The 22,797-nt window shown below is 56.8% G+C and overlaps 2 protein-coding genes across 3 annotated transcripts; one reads left to right on the top strand and one right to left on the bottom strand.

The window, feature by feature from the left end:
* Window positions 1-477: 477 nt before the first annotated feature.
* Window positions 478-15,588, bottom strand: MMRN2 (multimerin 2). Of its 2 annotated transcripts, none has more exons than XM_032838290.1 (7): window positions 15,332-15,588; window positions 7,125-7,253; window positions 6,925-7,031; window positions 6,744-6,824; window positions 5,825-5,989; window positions 3,922-5,646; window positions 478-1,462 (listed from the first exon to the last, which is right to left on the bottom strand). In XM_032838290.1, exons 1-7 carry the CDS (start codon window positions 15,493-15,495, stop codon window positions 1,077-1,079), a joined length of 2,757 nt encoding a protein of 918 aa, XP_032694181.1. In that variant the 5' UTR covers window positions 15,496-15,588; the 3' UTR covers window positions 478-1,076. The 2 variants fall into 2 exon arrangements, with proteins under 2 accessions (XP_032694181.1, XP_032694174.1); XM_032838283.1 differs by lacking the exon at window positions 15,332-15,588 and adding an exon at window positions 11,717-12,052.
* An 879-nt stretch (window positions 15,589-16,467) lies between these two features.
* Window positions 16,468-21,073, top strand: SNCG (synuclein gamma). The gene is made up of 5 exons (XM_032838271.1): window positions 16,468-16,729; window positions 17,539-17,580; window positions 17,868-17,995; window positions 20,423-20,494; window positions 20,763-21,073. Exons 1-5 carry the CDS (start codon window positions 16,504-16,506, stop codon window positions 20,781-20,783), a joined length of 489 nt encoding a protein of 162 aa, XP_032694162.1. The 5' UTR covers window positions 16,468-16,503; the 3' UTR covers window positions 20,784-21,073.
* Window positions 21,074-22,797: the final 1,724 nt, after the last annotated feature.

The following is a 22,797-nucleotide window of genomic DNA, read 5'->3' as shown; positions in this document are numbered from 1 at the left end:
ATACTTTGAAAACCCTATGTTGATACTGGGGGGAACAGCTGCAACTCCAAGGGTTGCTGTCTAATCCAGTATTCACACCACTGCCTGCTGTGCGGGCCCTGCATGTAGAACTTACTGGAACTGTGAAGTCAAATACAGCCTGGAGTCATGAGAGTCATGATTTATCCCAAATAGTTTCATTTTGTCCCATATTTCTACCTCCTTTACCAAATCCTTTTGTGTTCCATAAATAAACCAGGCAGAGACTTGAAGGGCATTGCTTTATTCCAGAGCTGACCATTACCAAGGGAAACCTTGACAGTCGTCCTTCACTTCCTCCCTCAGCCTCCTTCCTGGTGAGAGATGCTAATAAGAATAAGGATGGTCATCAGCGAATGGGAGGAAGTAAAAAAGTTGAAGGCTGTACACGTTTTAGTTCTTGTCTGGCATGTCTTGGCCCTTGTCTTGCGGAGGCAAGGAAAAAAATAAGTGAAGTTACAGATAAATTCAAAGAAGGGCCAAAACTGAAGGAAGTACAATTTTGTTTCCTTTGGTTAACTCAACGAGGCCCTTGTCCCTATTTCTAAGAGAGGCCAAATAGGTCGGTTTTCTCCTACTGCCCTGGCGTGGGTAGAGACTGGTTTCCAACAGTATCCAAAATGTCACCTCTATTTTAAGCATACTCCTTCCAGGGAGGAATACTTTTCTAGAATAAGATTAGGGAGAAGAGGTGGGAGAAAGGTCTAAAGTTTCCAACCACAGGAGGAGCAACACACCAGAGAAGCTGTAGGACCCGGGCTGTGGTGAGGATCTGGAGTGCACGACACCATACTGCGTCAGAAGGCACACCAAGCTCAGGCTCACGCTTCCCAGGGCCAGGTCCTGCCCAGACAGAAGCATTCCAGTTCTTCTTGTCATTAAGAAATAGCCAAACTCAGGGCATCTAGAGGAAGGCCACATATACTGCATTGTCTTTGCAGAAGTTTTCCAGGAAGAACTAGACCAACTGGATGGTCTCCAGACCAACCCTGGCCAGAGCTCCAGGCCAAGGAGAACTGGGCGAGTCCACGACATCTGGTCAGGGCTGTGCCTGGCGTTCAGGTCTTAAACATCAGGAATCCCCCGAATGCTGTGCCCGGTGGGTTTCTCTTGATGATTGATCCCTGGGTTAACTCAAACCACACTCTCTCGCCTTTCTGCAGCTCGGCCATAGTGAAGGTCGTGGCCGTGCTTCCACCCCTCCGCTCCTCGGTGGAACTGACAGGGGTCTGATGGTGACCTCCAAACACCAGCTGCCCGGTGCCCGGCCCTGGGCCAAATTCAACGCTCACTGCGAACAGATAGACTCCACGCTCAGGGGCTCGGAAGTAGCCGTGTTCTGGGAAGTAGCTGCTGCCGATGTTGATGTAAGTAGCGTTGAACTTCACGGTCTGCAGCGAGGCTGTGCCCTCTGAAAAGCCGGCATAGAAGGCCACAGGGGAGCCTGGAATGAGGAGGAAAGTGCTCAGTGACGGTCTCTCGCTCCGCTGGATGGGAAATCAAACCCTGAGATCTGCCTTTCTCATACCTTATGAACAGTAGGAATAGGTCACTATTTCCAGATAACCTAGGTATTCCTGAGAGCAGCCTCAGAGGGTGGGAGCCAACTGGCCCACACTCCCCGGGCCACTGAGAGGAAGGGAGATACAAATCTGTCATCTCTAAGAGTGTACATTTTTCAAAAGTACTTTCTCATTTGTTCCCTTTTCCTGCCAACATCCTGGGAGGTAAGTGCCCCTCCTCTGAGGAAACCTTGAGTCCTGAGTGCTTAACTTCTCCAAAGCTGTGTGGCTTGCCCATGGCAAGGAGGGGCAGGAACCCAGGTCTCTGACTCCCACACCCCTGCCACCTACTGGGGATCTTAAGCTACGCAAGGGCAAGAGAGAAGATACTACCTATCCTCCAGGTAATAATGCGAACACTGGTGAGAGAATGAAAGAACACCGAAGGATCCTTCCTACTGGATGTCTGGCACAGGACCTTAGAGGGAGGAGAGCAGGTGGGCCCAGACAGGAAGGCTCTTCAAGCTGGTCATCTTAATGCTTTCAAACTGTTGCACACACTCCTGGGGTTATGGATGGAGAAACCAACCCAGAAAGGGAAAGCTTGCTCATCATAAATGACCACACTGGGAGCTGTCCTTGGACCTCCTGGTTTCTGGTGTTCTTCCCACATACAGAAGCATTTTAGCCAGCCATAGGAGGACAAGCAAGACCAAGAGAACACAGGTGGGGGGCCCACCAGGAGGCATGGAGGCAGACTAAGCCTTTCCATGTAGATGGTGAGTGTACAGTGAGGAAGGAGCCAACCCCGTTGCCTGGCCATGACTCTCAGGGTGGGGGTGGGGGTGGGGTGGGACAGAGCTAGGAAATGGGAAGGGTGAGTCCCAGGGCGGTTCTGCCCATGACACTGGCCTTGGCACTGATGAGGTCATGTTTCACATGTGCTCCCTCAACTCTCTGTGTGTCTCTCTGTATCTCTCTCTCTGTGTCCCTTGGTTGAGACCAAACTCCCCGTTTCTTAGGGGATAAAACCAAGCAAGGCCTAAAGGAGGGGCAATTTGCATTGTGATTTGTGCCTTAATCCCACCTAGAGCCCCAGCTCTTTGGCTCCCGGTCCAGAAATAGACTTGTGAGTGTCAAAATTTTGCTCTTCTTTAGTTCTGGAAGATTTTTCTGAGAACTGGAGTGTTAAATAGCTTTCCCATTTGTAGTAAGAGTGTGTCCTGTCCAAGGCCGGCGGCTGGCTCTGCAGTTCCCCCAGCAGCCAGGAGGTGGGGCGCTCGCCCAGCCCAAGGGATGCCTGCCCAGCGCGCCCTCTGCTGGTACTTGGCTCTCTCTCCACCGGTTGCCTCCCGCCAGCCCGCAGGCAGACCCTACCAGCCCCAGCCCACCGGCCCCTCAGAAGGCTCACGCGCTGCGCTTCACTGATTTGCTAGCAGGTAAACTGAGAGTGCGCCACCCTGCAGGGCACAAACTCAAGACCTATGGCCCTTCTACAAGAAAAATCAGCGGGAATTTTTATTTTTAAGGGGAAAATTTTTTGAAATAACAAAACACTGCAGTGGTACACTCAGATACCTTAACCATCAGGCAGTTGGGGCCTTGCATCACTTGCAGAAGGAAAAAAGATGGAAGAGTTAGTGCAGACAGACAGAGCCTCGGCCCTGAAAATGCTGGGGAAACGGGAAAGCACTGACTGGTTTCTACTAAATGTTAGACCTTATGTCAGGTACTTGGTAAATGTGTCTGTTAGTCTTCATAGCAACCCTTTGATGGAGGTAGTGGTTCTCCCATGTTGTTAAGACGACTCAACACGGCAAAGCCCAAGACAGGTACTGCAGGGACCTGGCGTGGAGCAGCAAGAGGGGTCGACTATGTCAGCACAAAGAGCTCCCTTCAGGGCCCAAGGTCTTCCCCTGGATTCCCCTCTTGTGGGGTCCTCCCCATGGCCGATGACACCAGCCCCCGTTCACATACTGTATACAGGGGAGCCGATTAAAGACAGGGGGTGAAGTAGGGTGGAGAGGAAGAGCTAAGATGGAGGAACTGGAGGCTGCGGCCTGCAGGAAAGGGAGGCTTTCCTCCGCAGGCTCTGCAGGCACACTGGCAGCCAGGGGTGTGTCCCGAGCCTCAAACATCTCATGGTGGGCCTCTGCCTGCTCACTGACATTTGCTTACACTTCAGGTATAAGCAAGAGATAAGGAAGGGGGATCAGAGCAAAGCTGGGCCTGAGTAGTGCTGACCCTTGGTCACCCCGTTCTCTTTCACCTTGCCTTCTGCCTTCTCGGAGGGGAAGAGCTGCTTGCAGACAGCCCTGTCCTCCCAGACTCACCCAGCTGAACCCCGATCCAGACCCTCACCCCCACCCCGCACCCCCACGGCCTCCGCTGGGGAACTCACCTGCCTCCCCAAGCACCGGCCCCTGGACAGGCTCATCCGCCCAAGTCTCAGCTTGCTTCCTGTCCCTCCTCCGGGGAGCTTCCAGGCCCTTCTGCTTCTTCCCTTTCCTGCTCAGCATGGTCTGCAGCTTCCCCAGGTCCAGGCTGATGTTGGAAGCCACAAGCCCTTGGAAGTTTCCGAAGAGGCCGTGGAAGAGGCGCCGGTGCTGCTCCCAGTCGCGCTGGGCGGTGGCCAATGCCTCGTGGAGGCCCTCAAGGGAGCGGTTGAGGGAGGAGACCCCCGAAGCCTCGCAGCACCGGCCCACCCGCCGCAGGTCGGAGTCCAGGCGCTCCAGCTCCCGCGCCAGCCCCGCCGGGGTGGGCCCGCCGGCCCCTGCCGCCCGCTCCACGGCCGCCACCCGCGCGGCCAACGCGTCCCAGGCAAGCGCCTGCTCCTGCAGCCCGGTGGCTGCGTCCAGCAGGCTGGCGCGGATCTGCTCGTAGCTCAGAGGCAGCGGGTCGGGCGCCTCCTCCGCCATCTGCTCCATCACCTCCTCCCCAAAAAGGGCGGCCAGTACGGCCTCGTGACGCAGCGCGTCGTCCAGCAGGGCCGTGAAGTAGCTGTGCAGCTGGCCCACCTCGGCCCGCATCTCCCCGTGCGCCGTCCGCAGCGCGCTCGCCTCGCCGGCCAGAGCCCGCATCTGGCTCCGCAGCCTCGCCCCGTCCGCCCGCGCCCGCTCGCCCTCCGCCCTCTGCGCGTCCACCGCCTGCGACAGCGCGGCTACCGTGCCGCTCAGGGCCTGCAGCGACGAGCCGTCGCGCTCGTGCCGCTCGTCCAGGCTCACCTGCGCCTCCTCCAGAGCGCGCGTGGTGTCCCGCTGGCCCTCGCGGATGACGTCCAGGTCGAAGTAGAGCTTCTGGCAGTTGCAGTCCTTGACGTACTTGATGAGGTCAGCGTGGCCGCCCTGCAGGTGCTGGAGGGTGAGGTTGAGCTCCAGGAGCTGCCGCTCGATCTCCTCCTTGTTCTCCTCCATGATCAGCGACTTCTCCATCAGGATCACGCGCAGCTCGCGCAGCGCCGTGTGGTTCACCTGTAGCTCCTCCAGCTGCCGCTCCACCTTGCTGATCTGATCGAAGGTCTCGTCAGACTCCGAGTAGAGCTCCTTGATCTCATCCACGTGCTGTGCCAGGGTGGCCCTCATGTCGGCCAGGGTGCTCTGTAACTCCTCCTCCCTGTGGCCGGCTGCCGCGTGCAGCGCCGACAGGTTCCTCTGCAGTTGGCCCAACCTGGCCTGCAGGCTCTCGGGCTCTGGCCTGGCCCCTGCCCCTGCTGCTGCTGGGACGAGGCTGCCGTTGGCCCCCACGGGCTCCGGGGCCTTGAGGCACCTCTTCAGCTTGGCGTCCACGTCTGCCTCGACTTGGGAGAGGGACTGCTGCAGGGAGAGGTGCTGGGCGTGCATGCGTTCCTCCACATCCTGCCGCAGCTGCCCCACTTTCTGGGCATTCTCCTGGACCTTGCTCTCGAATTTGGTACCCAGCTCCTGGAAGTCAGTCCTGGCTACCGTGCTCTCCCGGACCCCCTTGATGGCCTGTTGGTTGGCCTCCACATCAAGAGACAGGTTTCTCATTGCTTGGGAGAGGCCCTGCAGGCTTTGATTAAGGCTCCTCCAAATAGGGCTGAAATGCTCCTGCAGGAAGGCATTCAGGTGGGGCAGTAGAATTTGCTCCAAGGATCCGCCAGGCACCTCTGCAACAGAGACACGCTCTTACACAAGCTCTGCAGGAGCAGACAACCCTCCCCGGGGGAGGATTGTGGGTGGGTGGTGGGTGACTGGGTGGTGGGGTGGGGGGTGGCCCTCTGAGATTAGGGCCTTCCTCTTATCCCCTTGGATATAAGCAGGCTCTTCCTGGAACCTGCCACTCACCAGACTCGGTCTGATTTGCTTCGATCGTGGCAGCTGTGAGGTTGCTTGCCAGGGCCTTCCAAAGGCCTGAGAGGCCGTCTTCTACCTGATGGATATCATTCTGGAGATCTCCCAGCAGATGTTCCTGCTGCCCCATAGTGCTTCTGAGCTCTGCAGCCGGCTGGCCTGAAGACACATGAGAGATACGAGTTGAGGTCTAACTCCCCAGGCCTGGGCAGATCAGGAGCTACAGAGAAAGAAATCCCCAGATTCAGCTGGAAATATCAAGGAGGTGTGTGCTGATGTCCTCTGAGCAGGAGCTTAGCAGCCTTTAGCTCTGGAAGGGGAAATGCATGGCACATGAGCCCTCACCCTCACTCTAGCACTTATGGCAGACACGACTAATCAATCACGGCACACTTTCCTCCTCCGCTGTGTGGACTTGGCCTCTCATCATTCAAGGCAGCCCTTGTCAAAAGGTAGGAGTTCACCACGTGATGAAACTCATTCACCTTCCCAGATGTGGCCCAACCTTGAAAGCCCTCCCAAATGGTTCTCTTAGGTTCTGTGCTGACTCTAGACCAAGGGTAGTATAACTTCCTGACGTTGGTAGGATGCATGTGGGAAACATTCTTCCAGGCCATGAGATCTTGTGCCATTTAAGGGGCAGGGAAGATGCGAGATGAAGCTGTCTTTCCCAGAAAATGGAGTCAAGGAAAACGGTGTGTGGGCTTAGCCTGCAGGTAGTAATGGAGGATCCTGTGACTCTTGCCTCCTTGGTGTTGGGGTAGGCTGATACAGAGCCACAGAAGGGCCCCTGCTGATTCTGGGCACAGAGTTTTCCCGAAATGGCACCACCCTAACAGAGGAGAAGGGACCTGGGCACTTGGGTTCTTTCTGCCTGCCTGCCCTTCCTGCACCTTCTGGGGAAGCAGCATACCAGGTTCAAAGCCGACTGGCCCATCCCAAGGCTCCTGGAGGCCATCACCTAGATCTTCAGGCTCAGGGATTGCCGTGGGATCTGCGGAGAGGAGGCAACAGATGTTGACCCCACAAGTCAGAGGAATGGCCTGACCTCTGGGGTCAGAGGTTGGAGGGGAGGGAGCCCCAGGGAGCCCTACCATGATGCTGGCAGTCAGGGCCTGCAAAGCCTGGGCAGCACCTCCAGGCCACGGAGGCCAGCACCTTCTGCTTGACCTGGTAGACTGGCTTGTGTGCCACACGATACCTGGGGAGAAAGGGGCCACCTCAGTGACTCCAGGGTAAGCCAGCGTCAGCCTCAGTTGGATGGTCCGCCTTGCCCCATCCTGCCCCCACTCACATGACTTTGACCTTCTGGCAGTCCGGAGTCCCCTGTGGGCATGGCTGCTGTGAGTGGACGAGGAATTTCTCTGTTTTGCAAGTAGCTACAAAGGTGACCAGCCGGGACTTCTGGTAAGGGCACCAGTTCCTGGAAGAACAAGCCAGAGGAGAGGGCTGCTGAGCCACACCCAAGTCCCATAGGACCCTTCCTGGAGGTCAGCTGTGTGCTGGTGCCCTCCTCCCCCCCAACCACCCCCACCTCCCTGCACCACCCAACGCCGGGGATTCTGGAATCCATTAGCCTGAGAGGGGAGCACTCTGTATTATTCATCCCTGATTCCAGGAGTAGAGCTCCACAAAACCGCCTGTAAGGACTCCTGCTCCACTGCCTTCCACGAAGCCCCTCAAACAGGGATCAGCCCAGAGAGGCTGAGGAGCACCCCGGAAATCACACAGCAAAATCACCCACAGAGCCAGGAAAGGCTCTCACTGTTCCTCTCAGTGCCAGCAAAGCAGGATAGTACTGCCGGGGCTGGAGGGTCCTGGGTTCGAATCTTTCACACTCTGGCTGTGTGATCTTGCATGAGGCACTTAGGGAGGCCCCCCTTCCCCATTGCTCAGATGGAGATTATAACACCCTCCTCCAGGTGAGTGGATGAGTATCAAGGGTCTGGGTCCTGACAAGTCTCACCGAACACTGCTGGCCTGCCGCATCACCACCCACGCCTTTCCTCACCACAGACCAGGCTGCGGGGACGGCACCTGCTCCCTGGCCACTTCCCATTATGGCCATTATGGAAATGGACTTTCCAGCAGTGTGGAAGAAAGCAGCGGAGCTGAGAAGTCCCTTCTCTGGTAAAGGTCCTACAGGGTGGTTTGGGATCACAACCAGCATCCTGAACACCTGAGAGGTAGCCTCTCCCACCTCTGCCCTGTACCAGTGCATGTGGTTGCAGAAATCCCCAGGAGCAGGGGTGCTCATGGCTGGCACAGCCCCAGCTCGCTGGTCCAGTGGCAGGCTTGATGGGCTCAGCAGAATAGGTCAGAGGGTCCTTTGCCGGGTAATTGGCTCTGAGAATGGAGCTCTACAGAGTTGCAAGTGGCAATGACCTCCAGGGCTCAGCTCAGCTCAGCATCTCTTGGGTGCTGGGTGCTGGGCTAATGCTCAGCAGCACTCAGGGCCAATATGGAGAAACAGATCTTCCCTCCAGGGTCCCCAGGAAAACAGGCCATCTCAGAGGGTGTGGAAGGTGCTAGGACCTGGGGAGACTTTCAGAAGGAGGTGATAATTTGGTGCCAGGAGCTGTGACGGTGGTGTATGGCCCACTGAAATGCACGGATTGGGTTAGAGAAGGGGGTGCAGAGGTAAGGATAAGCCAGGCTGTGGAGGCTTGATGCCAGACAAGGAGCTGGACCGTGTCCTGAAAGCAGGGAAAGTTTTGGGGAGGGGGTTTGAGCAGGGAAGTGACATGACAGAGCTACCCTGGTTCTTGGGTACAAAAAGGTCAAGAAATGGCAAGGTATAGGTGACTGTGTCAGGGATCTAGATGGAAGATGCTGGCAGGTTCCATGGGTGACGGTGGTAGGTGTGTAGAGGAATGGCCACACTTGTCAGGTATTAGGAGGCTGTGTTCAGGGACCTTGGAGATGGAGTGGCTATTGGGCTGGGATTTTATTCTCTGGAGCTGGTCTCTGTCCTGGGGTCACCAGGCACACAGGGATTGGGGTAGGGCGGGGGAAGGACTGAGGGAGATTGAGTGACCATATCTGTTTTGAAAGCTGAGACCCTCTTTCCCCCAGCCTGATTTCCTACTTGGCTCCCAAAAGCCTGATGACCAGCTTTTACCCTCTTGGTAGCAGACTGAAAAAACTCATCAGGAGAATGACCCCACTCAAGAGGAAAGACCTAAAAAACAATAACATCAGGGGCTCCCCCAGTAAAATAGCCCAGCATATTTTCATATTATGAAAAAACACGTCAGAAAGCCCCATCCACACACCCAGCTTCCAACCAGCTTCTTAGTCTGTCTACTCTCAAGTGGGCCGATGTCCAAGATGACTCCTGAGAAAAATCTGTAGTACAAAAGAGGGAGGTCAAAAACAAGCAATTGGAAAAAAATATCAACTTGGACAAAACCAATATTATGCAGAGAAGAGAAGTCCCTCAAATTTGTGTTAATAATCCCAGATCTATAAGAGAAGTTACTGCATCCAAGAAAGAACAGGAAGCTATTTTAAAAATAGAAGAACATTCAGAGAACAAAAAGGACCCTTGGAAATTAAAACCGTAACAGTAGAAATGCAAAAGATATTTGATAGAAATGTGAGGTGAAGTTAAAGAAATTTTCCTAAAAGAGCTAAGAGAGAAAGAGAAACCTGGAGGGGAAAGATTAGAAAAACAGATCCTGGAAATCTAACATCCGAACAATAGGAATTCCAGAAAGAGAACAGAGCAAGGAAATCATTGATTAAAAAAAAAAAAAAGCAAATATTACAGAAGTGAAGGGCTTGAACCTTCAGATTCAAAGGGCCCATAATATGAAAATAAACTCAAGGTCATCATGAAATTTTAGAACCCTGGAAATGAAGATAATTCTATAATTTCTAGAGAGAAAAATCAAGACACACACATACACACATCAGCACTTAGAATGGCCTTGAACCCCTCAACAGGAACACTGGAAACTAGGACACAGTGAAGAACTGCCTTCAAAATATGGAATGGGCACCTGGGTGGCTCAGTCAGTTAACTCGGTCAGTTAACTCAGTTAAACCAAGAGTCTGACTCTTGGTTTCAGCTCAGGTCATGATCTCAGCATGAGATCAAGCCCTGTATTGGGCTCCATGCTCTGCGTGGAGTCTGCTTGTCCCTCTCCTTCTCGCTCTGCCCCTCCCCTGGCTCACACACACACTCTCTCTCTTTCTCAAATAAATAAATAAATAAATACAACCTTAAAAAAAAATAGAGGAAAATATTTCCAATTTAGAATCCTATACCCAGCCTAACTGTCTATCAAAGTGAAGAGCACAAAATAAAGACATTTTCAATAAATCAGGTTTCAAAACCTTGCCCCCCCTCAGTCCCCTCATCAGGAAACTACTTGAGTAGTGGTTTGCAACCTTGCCATCAAATCTTATCAAAACCACTGTGTAGCACTTTATAAAGAAGAGCCTCTGGGCTCCACTCTGGGTCAGGGAAGCAAGCATCTCTGGGATTGTGGCCTGGGCATCAGCATTTTCAAGCTCTGTGGGTCATCCTAAGTCACAGCCCAGGACAGAGCACCATCATGCCAGAGGTCCTCCACCAACATGAGCCAGAGAACCAAGAACGAGGAAAGCACGGCCTCAGGAGACAGGAGGAGTTCCAGGGGGGATTCGAGAGGGAGAGCCCAGTACAGTGATGGGCAGTGGGTGTGGGGCCAGTGTCCAGACTGGAGCACAGCTGGAACTCTGAGAGCAGTATCACTGAGAAGACACAGGTGGTCAAGCGCCTGACATGGATAAAAGGGGAGAGCAGGTGTGGACAAGTGGCCAAGAATTCGGGATTGAGTCGTGACAGAGACACGAGGAACAAAGAAAATGAACACAGTTTTCCAGGGAAGACCAAAAATATGAAATGTGGGCGGGGGGGGCGGGGGGAAGGATTCATAGTTTTTTTCAGGTCTCCACTCTGAGTAGCATATGTAGTCGTATAAATGTAAATACTCAAAATGATAATATGGGAGGATGATGGAGGGGTAGTGTGCATGTGTGCACATGTATGCTCGTGCATGCCTTCTTGCATGCCTGTGCATGCATGCTGGGATTGGGGTATGGAGTGGGAATGAGAGCTGAACCAAAGATAATGCTACTTCCCAAGAAGCAGCAATATAAACATGTTAGTTAGAGATGCAGAGGTAAATGCCAAAAGATTCACCTAAAGAGTTAAAAGTCATTGCCTTTGGGGAAGGGGCTTCTGACTGTCTCAGCCAACATTGCAGAGGGTTTGACTCTAACCTAGAGGGTCGGCACAGTTTTTCCGTAAAGGGATAGAGAGTAAATATTTTACACGAGACTGACTACATAATTTGTAGTGTCCAGTGCAAAATAAAAATGCGGGACAACAATAGAGATTAAACCAAGTGTGGGGCACTTCTGTAGGCATGCCCTGTGTGATCGCTCAGGTCACATGCCCATGGAGTTGGCTCTGATTTTAGGCAAAGAATGTTCGCTCAACACAGAAAGAGTGACGGTGAAAGTGCTGGGCCCAGAGTTTAGGGACCACGGGTGAGACAGCCACCTGCACAGACTGTTCCAGAACCAGAAACTCCAGCATCCACCCCACCCCCACCCTGGGCCCCATGGAAATGCTGGAACATGGTCTTGGGCCTGGAGAAAAGGGTTTCTCTAAACTGGTGTTCTCAGGGTGGGGAGGCAAATGGACTTCCTCCATGGGGAAGACGCCCGTGAACTTGGCATCTAGTGGGCAGAGACCAAGGAAGCTGCGGAACACCTCGCAATGCACACAGCATGGCCCGGCACCCCCACAGCCAAGAATTAGCCAGTTCCAAATGCCAGTAGTGCTGACATTGAGAAACACCCACTCAAAGCAAAGTTCTGTTCATTGCTCACCCTCTGAACTGCTGCGGAGGGTCCAGAAGCCCTGTGCCCAGGCGAGCTGGGTCTGGTCCAGACTGCCAGGCAGTGACTGGGACTTTCCACCTCGAGCTCCTGGAACCGGAAACAGTACCGCCCACCCTTCCTGCCCAGGAACTTTCTCTCTTGACCTGCCCAAACCTCAGGCTCCAACTGTTCTCCCTGCCCATGCTCCCCCTCCTTTGGCAGCCCTGTCCCCTTGGCATAGTACAGGCTGCTGGCCCAGAAGCCCTGGGAACATTCCTGACCTTTGCTTTGGTTTCCTCCAGCTCCTGGCAGCTGCACTGCTAGCCCTCTGAGCCTGAACCCCCAGCCCGGCTCGCCGAAGCGCCCATTGTTCTCACCCCGCGCTCTTTGCACCCTCCTCTCCTGGGCCAGCCTAGAAATGAGTGTGGGGATCCTCCAGCTGGGTTTGGGCTGCCCTGGACCTCTGACATGGCCCCCACCTGAGGCTTTGCCCCAGTCAGGAAAGTGTCTGCTGACTCCTCTGGAGCTTTTAATGGGAGCTCGGAAACCTGGGTCTCATCCCTCCTGTTCCCCTTCCTGGATTCAGGGTGACCTTGAGCAAGGACCTTCCCCTTCCCCAGTCCTGGAAATGTGGAGAAGATTCCCACTTCTGGCCTCTCCCTTGGGACTGAGGGAGGGACTGTGGGGGAGGCTGAGCTAGCTTCTAGCAGGGAAAGGGCTGTTTGCTGGAGCCTCCTGAATGATGGATGTGCTGCTGCCACTGTCCACAGGGACACTTCAGTGCCAGTGAAGCCCACCTCTGCCCGCCCCTTCCATCTTCCTGGGGAAGGAGAGCGTGTCCTTGGCATCCTTGCTTTCTGAGACTTTGAATGCAGCCTTGAATATGACCACCGCAGGGGAGAATTTTGCAGGGCTTTGTCTTTGAGCTGGAAAGGGACTTTGGCAGAGGAGCCTGAGGCCCACTCAGTGTCCAGAGTGGGGGTTCCCTGAGTTTGCCCAGGGCCCTGTGCTTCTGAGAGCGGGAGCAGGTGCAGGAAGTGCTGCCATGGCCGTGACCTGTGGCCTGGGTTCCTCCCGGCTCCTGAGTGACCTCCAGCCATGTGCTTAACTCCTCTGGGCCAGGAGCACTCAGCTGCAACAAATCACAGACGTTGCTGGCAGGTGGGCCAGAAGAAGCTGATGCTGGCGGGCAGGGCCGATAGATGGCCGGGAGCTCCCTCTCCTACCACTACCACCCATCTCGGGCAGACAGGCCAGCAGGCACCTGAGATTTGCAGTCCAGTGGATGCTCTGACCTGTCACTTAGGAGCTGGGTGGTGTCCCCATCCCTCTGAGCCTCACAGCGTGGAGAGAGCTGTCACCGCAATGTGAAGACAGGCACCTTGCCCAGGGCTCAGCTTGGTCCCCATCACAGGCTCCGTCCTGCAGGGGGAGCATGTGCTGGCTCAGAGGAGCCCACAGCCCAGACTTCTGTTCCATCCCACTCCCACCAAAACTAGGGAGCATCAAAAGAGCCTCCTCCCCACGGAGTCCAAATACACACGTTGCTGGGGGTCCCAGAGCCATGGGAAGTACCATCCAGGTCCCACCTCCACCCTGGGACCAGGCATCTGGCACCAAATTGTTCTAACTTCTCCTTGTAAAGAGTCTCACCTGGGCCCATGTCCAGGGCCTCCCAGGGCCTGGTAGAGACAGGTGTGTGGGGCAAATGCAGGCTGGGAGGCCTGGTTCTGGCAGCCAGGGGCTGAGGGTCCATGAGGCTTATCCCTGATACTGCGGGGCCCCACCTCCCCTTCCCCCTGTTGCAGGAGGGAGGCTGGAACGGCATTTCCGCCTCTCCCTTCACAGAGCACGGGAAGCAATCAGCCCGAGGAACTGAGCAGAATTTCCTTCCTTTCACACCAGCCCCTCCGGAGGCCTTGACAACCTGAGCTGGGCCTGTGGGGACCACAACTCTGGGTCGTGGGAAGGAGGCCCAGCAGGCCTGAAGGAAACCCCCAGGTTCCCCTGGGACCCGGGCATTCCTGGGCTGGAGCGCCCTTGTATGTACACCTGCATGTGCTCTGCACACACTGGGACCCCCCAGGGAATTGATGTGTGAGCTCCATGGGGCAGCCCAAGAGTCCCTCCCCATAGCCAAGGGGGTGTGGAAAAAGAGGAATGTCTCCTACCTTCTTCCGATCCATCTGGAACCCTGAGCCTCCTTTTAGCAAAAGGAAACAGGCAGCCCAAAGAAAGGGGCATGGAGCTAGTGGCTTTGGGGAAGGGAGGCTTGGTTCTTGGACCTGAAATCAGAGTTGGGTGGGTGGTGTCCCTCACTGAGAATCACCCGCACCACCCAGGGCCGAGGAGACCTGGTGGCGGGGCAGAGATGGGGCCCCCAGCCCCGCTTGTCAGACCTCACTGAGACTCGGCCTACACTTGCTTATTCTTTCCTCCCCGTGGGCAAATCTGCTTTTGGGAAAGTGTCCAACAAACACATTCACCTTGAAGCGTCAGAGCTGTATAGAACTGTCCCAGACAGAGTCATTCTGCAAGCCATCATGAGGGTGAATCTCAGAGAGCCAAATGGAAGACTCTGGGTGGGTGTAAGTTGCCCTCTCTCACCCTCCAGATCCATGTAAACACACTCCCCAAGCCTGGCGTGTGTGTGTGTGTGTGTGTGTGTGTGTGTGTGAGTGGTCGGGGGCTCCGTAGGCATATGAGGCATATCTGGGGGTTGGGGCTGCCTCTGAGGGCTCAGGGACCAGAGCATGAGCTCTGTCTCAGACTTAGATTGTGGTTCTGGATCTCCTCAGCTGTGTGATCTTGCAGCAACGGCTTAGTCTCTCTGAGCCTCTGCAACTGTTGGGAGGATTCGCTGAGCTAACACTTGGCAAGAGGACTAGCCCAAGACAGACCCAGTAAAGGACTTGCTGCTCTTGACCGTGGAGGACCTGGAGGAGGAACCCACAGGCCTAGCATCTTATCAGCAGGGGGCCCCAGGCTTGGACAAATACAAAGCTGGAAAATGGTGTCCTGGTTTGGTCCCAAGACCATCCTACCCATTTCCAGAGGGGCACTAAAGCAGGGCTCCACAGATGCCATGGCCTCCTCCTTGTTCTGGAAATAGAGCAGAGCACCCTGTCTGCTCACTGCCTGTCCCTCAGGGCCAGCCTGAGGACCCACACCAGTCCCGGGACACTCAGATAAAAATCCAGTCCCCGGAGCATCTGTCTTCTATGACTTATGCCAGGCCAGCCTCACCTAAGCTCGAATGTGAGTTTACTTACTTCAGAGAACAGGAGCCAGTGCCAAGCCAACTGAAAACTTCTGGAACTACTGCCCCTCATCACCCCAACTAAGTGGTTGGTGGCAAGAAAGGCTCCTGCCCAACCTCCAGGTCCAGTCCCTGCCACGGCCCAGGCAGGAAACTTCCCGCGGTGCCCAGTCCGGGCTGCCTGGCAGTGGCCTTTTGAAAGGAGCCTGGCACCGGGCACCTCATTCAGCCTCACTGCTGGCGCAGCAGGTAGACAATGAGGTCATGTCACAGATGGGTGACTGAGGTCCTGAGAAACCTTGTTCTGGCTGAGCCGGGACTCAGATCCTGTACATGACTTCCCCCAAGGTGGAGGTCCTCCTTACCGTCTGCTGGGTTCCCTGCCGGTGTCCTCAGCCTCTGCCCCCCAGGCCCCAGGTGGCCTTGGATTGTGTGGATCCGAGAACCCACTACCTGGGGCCTGGGCCGAGGCCCCCAGCAGCCCCCAGCCCAGGGGTCCCCCGAGGCCAAGCAGCAGTGTCAGGATCATCTTGGCAGTGGGGCAGGCTCAGCCGCAGCAAGTGACTCCACAGACTGCTGGTGAGGGTGACGTCGTCTTCAAGTTAAGTCTCAGAAGGAAAAGAGAGCACAGGGACAACAAAGAGAGGAAGTGGCCTGGGCCGGCCCACCGGGTGAGCCTCGTCCGGCCCCCCCACCCCAATCCCCCCCCCCCCCCCCACCTTCCCCCACAGAGGCAGCCAACTCAGGCTGGTTCCTGTGCCTCAAAAGGACTTAGGTCAGGGACACTGGAGGTGTGGGACACGCAGGGAGGCAGCCCCACCACACACGACCCCGTGGGAGCTAGAAGAGCCCGAGCGTGGAAGGGAGACTGCAGGAAGTGGTCGGGTCAGTCTCAGGGAACCTGCTGCCCATCCGTGCTGGTGGCCAGGAAGCGGGGGGCACTGCATGCCGACTCAGCACCTTTCACCCTGGGGCTGTGGGCGCCAGCAGGTGGGGGAGGCTCAGGGAGAGAGAGGAGCTGTCCTAGGGTCCCTGGGGCACTGGGGAACCCTTGTGCGCTCCTCTGACCCAGCTCCCCAGCTGCCCTTGCTGGAGCCCGGGGGTGGGGGCATCCATGAGGCTGGTGAGTCACCAGGCAGCCCAGGCTGGTCTGGGAGGTTGGCCACGGCTGCCTGACAGGCCTGCGTGGCTCTGACCCCTGCCCTACCTGGGACGCTGGTAGCAAAGGCGCCTCCCCTGCCCGACCCCTTCTGTCCCAGATGCCCCAGGCCCGAGAGCCCCAGCCCCTGCAGCTGCTGTGGGTGGACAGGGCAGTGGATGAATAAGGGGCAGTGATGGATAAGGACGAGTCCAGTCCCCTGCAGCCTCCCTCCCTGGAGCGCAGGGGGCAGGAGGAGAGGGCTGAACAACCGGGCTCCGGGAGAGCTGGACCCGGCTGCCCCGCCCTGGGGGAAGGTGAGGGCAGGCCCCCTCCCCCGGCCCTCCCCGCCCCGCTGGCCGAGCTCCCAGCAGCCAGCCGCCGCATCATCAATATTTCATGGGCGTCAATAAGAGGCGGCAGGGACGGTGGCTGCAGCAGCATTCTTGCCAGCCCCAGCCACAGTTCTCTGCAAGAATCGACCTCCCTGCCCTGCCCACCACCATGGACGTCTTCAAGAAGGGCTTCTCCATCGCCAAGGAGGGTGTGGTGGGCGCCGTGGAGAAGACCAAGCAGGGGGTGACAGAAGCGGCTGAGAAGACCAAGGAGGGGGTCATGTATGTGGGTGAGTGTGGGCGAAGCAGGGCGTGGCAGGGTGCAGCAGCTGGGAGGCTGGAGGCAGGGATGCCCAGTTTCCGGGGGCCAACCTTATCCCCTAGCTCCAGGGAGGCATTTTCGGTGGGGTGAGGACCTGGCTGTTGACTCAGGGTCTCCAGGTCCTGGAGCACCCCCATCCTTCTGTACATAACCCCTCAGCCCCCCATTATGTGCTTTGACCTCCTCAGGACCCCAGCGTGTCTGGGGCAGACAGCAAGAGGGCACTCAGCCCTCGGACACACCTGTTTGTGCACATACACACATGTGCACGTGCACAGATGCAACCCAGTGTCCCCCAGCCCAGCACTTGCACCCCTGGACTCAGATGAGAAGCCATGCTGAGCCTGCAGCCTCTGTGGGATGAGTGGGCAGGTGCTCATCAGTCATATCCTAGATCCCCACCCTGTTCAGAGTGGGGGGCAGGGGAGAGGAGCCTGAGCCCCAGGATCCTGTGCAGCCCCACCCCCCTCAGCCCCTCAGAAGCCGGTGACTCAGCTCTGTCCTGTTGCTACTTCCGAGGCCCCGGCCACACCCACTCGGGTCTGGACCCTATGGTCTCTCTCAGCCCTGTCCTGTCCACTTCCCATCTATTCCCTTCCTTCAGACACAGCCGGAAGCAGCCTTTGAAGGGACTGCTGGCCCCCGGACACCATCCTAGCGCCCTGCTGGCCCCACGGCTTGTCCAGCTGTTCTGTATTTGCTCTCACCACCCCCCACCCCCACCCCCACCCCTGCAACACCAGGAGGAGTAGGCTGACGCCTCCATTTCCTCCACAGGAGCTAAGACCAAGGAGAATGTCGTGCAGAGTGTGACCTCAGGTGAGAAGCCCAGGACCAGGGGACATGGGGGCTGGGACCTCCAGGGACTGCAACCTGGTGCTAAAGCTCCAAGCCCTCCAGACCCTGAGGCTAGACCCAGGGTGGGCCTCCTGATTTCCCCATCAGCATCAAGGCTCCCCAGAGTCAGAGAAAGGGGCAGCCCGGGGCTTCTAGTGGAGCCAGAGTTTTGAGCGCTCTGAGAAAGGGCTGCTCAGCCTGACTTGGGCAGGCCAGGCCCATGGGGGCAGGGGGCAGGAGGACGAAGGCTAGTCGGAGTCCTCTTGCAGTGGCTGAGAAGACCAAGGAGCAGGCCAATGCTGTGAGCGAAGCCGTGGTCACCAGTGTCAACACAGTGGCCATCAAGACGGTGGAGGAGGCAGAGAACATTGCCATCACCTCTGGAGTGCTTCGAAAGGTGAGATGGGGTCCCAGAGAGGCTGGCTGGTGAGGAGGCATCAGTGCCTCATGACCTATAAGGAAGCAGAGACTTAGAGGCCCAAGATGTGTGTGCTTCGTTTTTCTCACACCCATTAATGCCTGGGATCCTCCCAATGACCCTTGTGAGGGGGGCAGCTTGGGGGCCCAACTGGAAAGTGAGGCTCCAAACCACATCTTCTTGATGCTCAGCATTTGGGAGGTACCACATTTCACCTGTGAAAGCAGGGCCCCATGGGGCCCCGTGTGGTGACAGGCAGCCTCCTAGGCCACAAACACCGGGCTGGAGCTGTGAAGTCACCACCCACAGGCCTGGTGGCCCGCCTCCCTGCAGGGCCCGGTGGGCTGCCTTCCCCTCGCCGCAGGAGCAGGGAAGCAGCGCCCCCTCGTGACAAAGCAGGGAGGGTCCTGACCGCACCCTTCGCCTTCGTGAGTTTGCACAAATGTGTGTGTGTGTGTGTGTGTGTGTATGCGTGTGTGCGCGCACGCTCCGGGCGGCCGGCTGCAGAGAGCACGGGAGCAGTCAGGCACCCCCAGGAGGTGGAGGCCCCAGGGGTGAGCTGTCCCAGCACCCACCACAGAGCAGGCTCTGCTTGAGGCATTTTACACTTACTAACTCATTTAATGGGCCCCAAATCCCCAGAGATGGGGTGTGGAAATGAGGCCCAGAGAGGTTACGTGAGGTGTTCAAGGTCCCAGGGCTGGTCCTGGCAGTCCACAGTTCCCAGGGCAGTTAAGAGTGTGAGGTAGCTGGGGTGGGGGAGAGCCCAGTTTATATGGGGGGCAGGTACAGGCTGGGTACAGGCACTCAGCAATGAGGATCCCTGCTTTGGGAAGTGGGGGGAGGGGGCCACCCAGGCACCCACTTTCTGCACCAATACAGGGTCCCCATGTCCTTGGAGTAGGCAACTGCTCCCTGTCCTCACTCCCAGCTCTGCCCTGGCTAGCTGTGTGACCTTGGGAAGCTACTCAACCCCTGGGGACCTCCATTACCTCATCCGTGACATGGGAGGAGGTGAGAGTGCCCGATTTGCTGTGACAACGTATAATTCTGCAGGGAACTTGCCCCACGTGAAACCATTAATCCCGGATCATGCTGAGCACCCAACAGAGAGGCAGGTGACTCCATCATCATCATCACCTGGCCAGGACCCACAGGTGCTCTGGGAGACACCAGGCCCCTCCCTCCCAGCAAAAGCGGCTGGGGTAGGGCCAGGCTGCCACTGCGTCTCTGAGAGGGAGCCTGGGCCCTTCTCTTTGGCTTTGAAGGAGGGCCGGTGAGCCTAGGGAACCACCCAGGTCTTAGGGTATGGGTGGCTGCCCCAAGAAAGACATTTCCTGGTGACACCTAAAAACCAGTCACAACTGCCCCTCCAGTGAACCATAGAAGGATGTGGCACTGCCTGTCCGACAGCCCTTTCCTTCTGCGGGCCTCGTCTACCCACCTTGGGGCAGCAGGACTAGGCAGGGAGCTGCCTACCCTTTGCTTGAAAAGCCTGCCCCAACTCTTGCTGAACAGTTTGGTGCCCCCGTCTACCAAGGATGTCCCAGTGGTAGCACGGACATGGCAGGATCCTCTAAAGGTAGGTGCTAGGACCGGGATCCTGCCTGATCACCCAGTCTGGTTTTGCCCATAGCTGCCACCTTAGGCAAGTGTCTGTCTGGGGATAAGGGAGGAGGAGACAGGAAGTGGGGAGGATTGTATAATCCCTGCTGGCCCAACCAGACCAGCTTCAGCCCAGAGGCCATCCAGGAGGCAGGCAGAGAGAAAGATGCTGCTTGTATAAGGATGGGCCTGGAGCAAGCCCAACCTGATCCCTACAAGTCCCATTGCTTTAAGTTCTGAGGCCTTGAGCTGGATACTTGGCCTCCCTGGCCTGGAGGTTGCTGTATGAACAACGATGGCATATCCCTCCTCCTGGGGTTATTTGGGAACTAAGTCAGACAAGGGTGTATGATCATGTGATTTGGGGACACTGAGGGTGGGTCAGGCCTCAGGTTTCAGGGCCACAGCCCTCCCCCAACCCACTGCACCCCCCACCCCCCGACCCAGTCCTCCTCAATGCAGAGGCTCAACCAAGGACAGCCCAGAGACTCTGCTGTAGCTTGGCGGGAGGTGGGGGGTGGGCATGTAAAGCTGGGCTCCAGGAGACTTGGTGCCCCCAGAAGGCCTCAGCATGCTCGGACAGAGCCCCCACTGTGGGTCTTTACACAAGGCTCTGTCACTCCCATGGTCTGACTGGTCCTCACACTTCCTTCACCTCCTGCCCTCCACGCACAGCAAGGTGTTGAGGGCTTCTGCTCATCTCTGAGGCCAGGTGGATGAGCCCTGGCTACAGAGCAGCTGGAACCTCTGCACACTCCACACGGTCCCACATCCCCTGGGTCCCCCTTTGCTCCCTCCCAGGAGGACGTGGAGCAACCAGCCGCCCCGCAGGAGGACAAGGCAGCCACAGGGGAAGAGGAAGTGGCTGAGGAGGTAAGTGCTGGGCTCCCGGAGGACACTGGGCAAGGCTGCTTCCCTCCCAGGGTCCCAGATCCCTCAGGACAGCCCCTTGACCTTCTGCAGCCCCCTCAGCCTGAGTGGGAGGTTCCCTCATGAATGATTCCCTTAGGGTGGAGGGCCAGAGATGACTCCCAGCCCCATCACACTGGGCGGGGGTGGGGGGATGGGGGGGTGGGTGTCTGGGGGGGTGGCTGCTGGGGGTGGAGCTGGGGTTGTGTGTGAGGGGCACTCTCTCTCCCAGGCCAAGAGTGGAGGAGACTAGAGGGAAGCCAGTCGGCCACGGAGACCCCGAGGAAGAGCCCTCTGCCCTGCACCCCACCCCCTCCAGGCACGTGGAGTGCCCAGCCCAGAGCGTGACCTGGGTTGCCCATGTTCCCACGCCCACATCTGGCCACCCACAGGCTTGTCCTCCTAAGCTGCCTCTGATGCCTTCACCTCCCTCACTCCCTCCCTCACAGCCTCTACCCCCTGGTCCTTCTGAACCCACAGATGCTGCTGTGAAATTTTGTTTTTAATGATTTCAAATAAAACTCTAGTCCTCACCCCTGGCCATACGTGCCCATGCTTCCACTCTGTGCTGCCTCATCTGGGAACAGAAGCCAGACCAGCCTGCTGGTGGGCCTGGGAAGCAGGTCTGGGGCCAGGTACCCTTTGGGCAGACCCTGGGCATTTCAGGAACCTTCTGAGTATAGGCACCGCCTTCAGGGAGCCCACACCATTGTCTTTTAACATGGAGTGCTTTTGGCTCCCCCAGACAACCTCACACCCCTCCCTGGAACTGAGGGTAAACTTTAAAGATGTGACGTCCAGGCCCATAGCAAGTCCTCTTTGAGTCCCCCTCAGTGCAAAAAGACATGACCCCATGGCTCCTCCCACCTGGCCCCAGCTGGCCTCAAGCTCCCACCAGCTTGGAGCTGGGCTTTGCCATCCTTTACCAGAAGTCCTGTCAGGTATCATTAGAAAAGACAACAGCTGAAAAGCAGGAGAGTGGGCCTCCACCCTTTAAAAGTAGTAAAAATGAGCTCCTCCCAGGCCTGAGCACTTTACCTAATTTAATCCTCAGAACAAACTCTTGGTATGATCCCAGTTTCCCTAAGGAACTGAAGAATGGAGAGGTTAAATAACTTGCCCAAGGGCACAAAGCAAGGAACCTCTGGGGCTGGGCAGAAGCCAAGGTCGCCTGGCTCCAGAGCCACCCAGTTAATGACCATGCTCTGCTGCAGGACCCCAGACTGCATGGTCCTGTTTCAAAATAACCTGGGGACCAGGCTGGCAGGTGTCCTACATGAAGGGCTATTGGCATCATGTCCTGGGGCCTTGTTCAGAGGCGGTGGAGAGGTTCCTTCCCCTTTGGCACCCAGACAGTTTGGGCTCAGAGCATCTAAGTGACTTGGCCCCAAGCCTCCAACCCAGGTGTCAGAGCTAGAGCTTGAGTCCACCCCCAAGTTCAGACACTACTGAGATCACCCCTTTCCCATCCTGCCTCAGTGGTGGGAAGCAGAGGTCGAGGCCAGCCCTGTGGGCTGAGCAGGGTTGTATCCCAATCTGCTGGCCATGGGCATCCACTGCTGAGGAGGCAGAAAGGAGCAGGAGGCTGCTGGTCCCGCAGACCCCCAAATCCTGCCATGGAAGGAGTGAAAGCTCTAGAGGAGGTTCAGGGCAGTCAGGGGTGTTAATGCTCCCGGACCCAGACGCATGCACACAAGCAGGCCTGTGCACGCCTGGGAGCAGTCCACCCGGGGCTTGGGTGTGTCTGAGAGCTTGGACTTTGAGAGACAGAGAGGAGGAGGGAGTCCCATAAGGTGACAGGGGGAGGAGGACACCTAGACCCAGGCCCCATGCACCGTGCATCACCAGCCTCCCAGGGCTCCCTGCCTCTGCCAAAGGAATCTGGAAGGGTCCCTGCTGCTTGACTCCCACCCTAGACACATACTCAGGGCCTGTTCTTGGGGTCAAATGCCAAACATCTAGGTTCACCCTATCCAGGAAGCCTGTTCCCACTGGATGGCACCTGTACTGCTCGCAGCCTTCCAAACCCTATCAGGGTGCCTGGGTAGCTCAGCTGGTTAGCTCTTGATCTCAGCTCAGGTCTTGATCTCAGGGTCGTCAGTTCAAGCCCTGTGTTGAAATCCATGATGAGCCTGAAGCCCACATTAAAAAAATATAGACCCTCTCTTATGTGCTCTGGGCTCCTGCAGTTGCGTCTGGGTTCCCTAGAGGAACAACCGCTCTCTCTGGATCCCTTTCCTTACCTGAAATGCCCCCCTGTTGAGGGG

The sequence above is a fragment of the Lontra canadensis genome, unplaced genomic scaffold (assembly GCF_010015895.1).
Source record: "Lontra canadensis isolate GAN:19392208 unplaced genomic scaffold, GSC_riverotter_1.0 scaffold3, whole genome shotgun sequence".
In the NCBI taxonomy this organism is placed as follows: Eukaryota; Metazoa; Chordata; class Mammalia; order Carnivora; family Mustelidae; genus Lontra; species Lontra canadensis.
Note: the sequence above shows the minus strand (reverse complement) of the source record. Positions and strands in the feature narration are given on the sequence as shown.

What these genes read in the sequence shown, in the direction of transcription:
- MMRN2 (XM_032838283.1), bottom strand. Translation starts at nt 11,946, where the DNA reads ATGCCAAGGGGACAGGGCTGCCAAAGGAGGGGGAGCATGGGCAGGGAG. An exon ending in TGCCAGAAGGTCAAAGTCAT is followed by an intron (nt 7,032 to 7,124) that starts GTGAGTGGGGGC and finishes CTTTCTCCCCAG; the next exon opens with GTATCGTGTGGCACACAAGC. An exon ending in GCCAGTCGGCTTTGAACCTG is followed by an intron (nt 5,990 to 6,743) that starts GTATGCTGCTTC and finishes ATGTGTCTTCAG; the next exon opens with GCCAGCCGGCTGCAGAGCTC.
- SNCG (XM_032838271.1), top strand. Translation starts at nt 16,504, where the DNA reads ATGGGCGTCAATAAGAGGCGGCAGGGACGGTGGCTGCAGCAGCATTCT. An exon ending in GGAGGGGGTCATGTATGTGG is followed by an intron (nt 16,730 to 17,538) that starts GTGAGTGTGGGC and finishes TTTCCTCCACAG; the next exon opens with GAGCTAAGACCAAGGAGAAT. An exon ending in CGTGCAGAGTGTGACCTCAG is followed by an intron (nt 17,581 to 17,867) that starts GTGAGAAGCCCA and finishes GTCCTCTTGCAG; the next exon opens with TGGCTGAGAAGACCAAGGAG.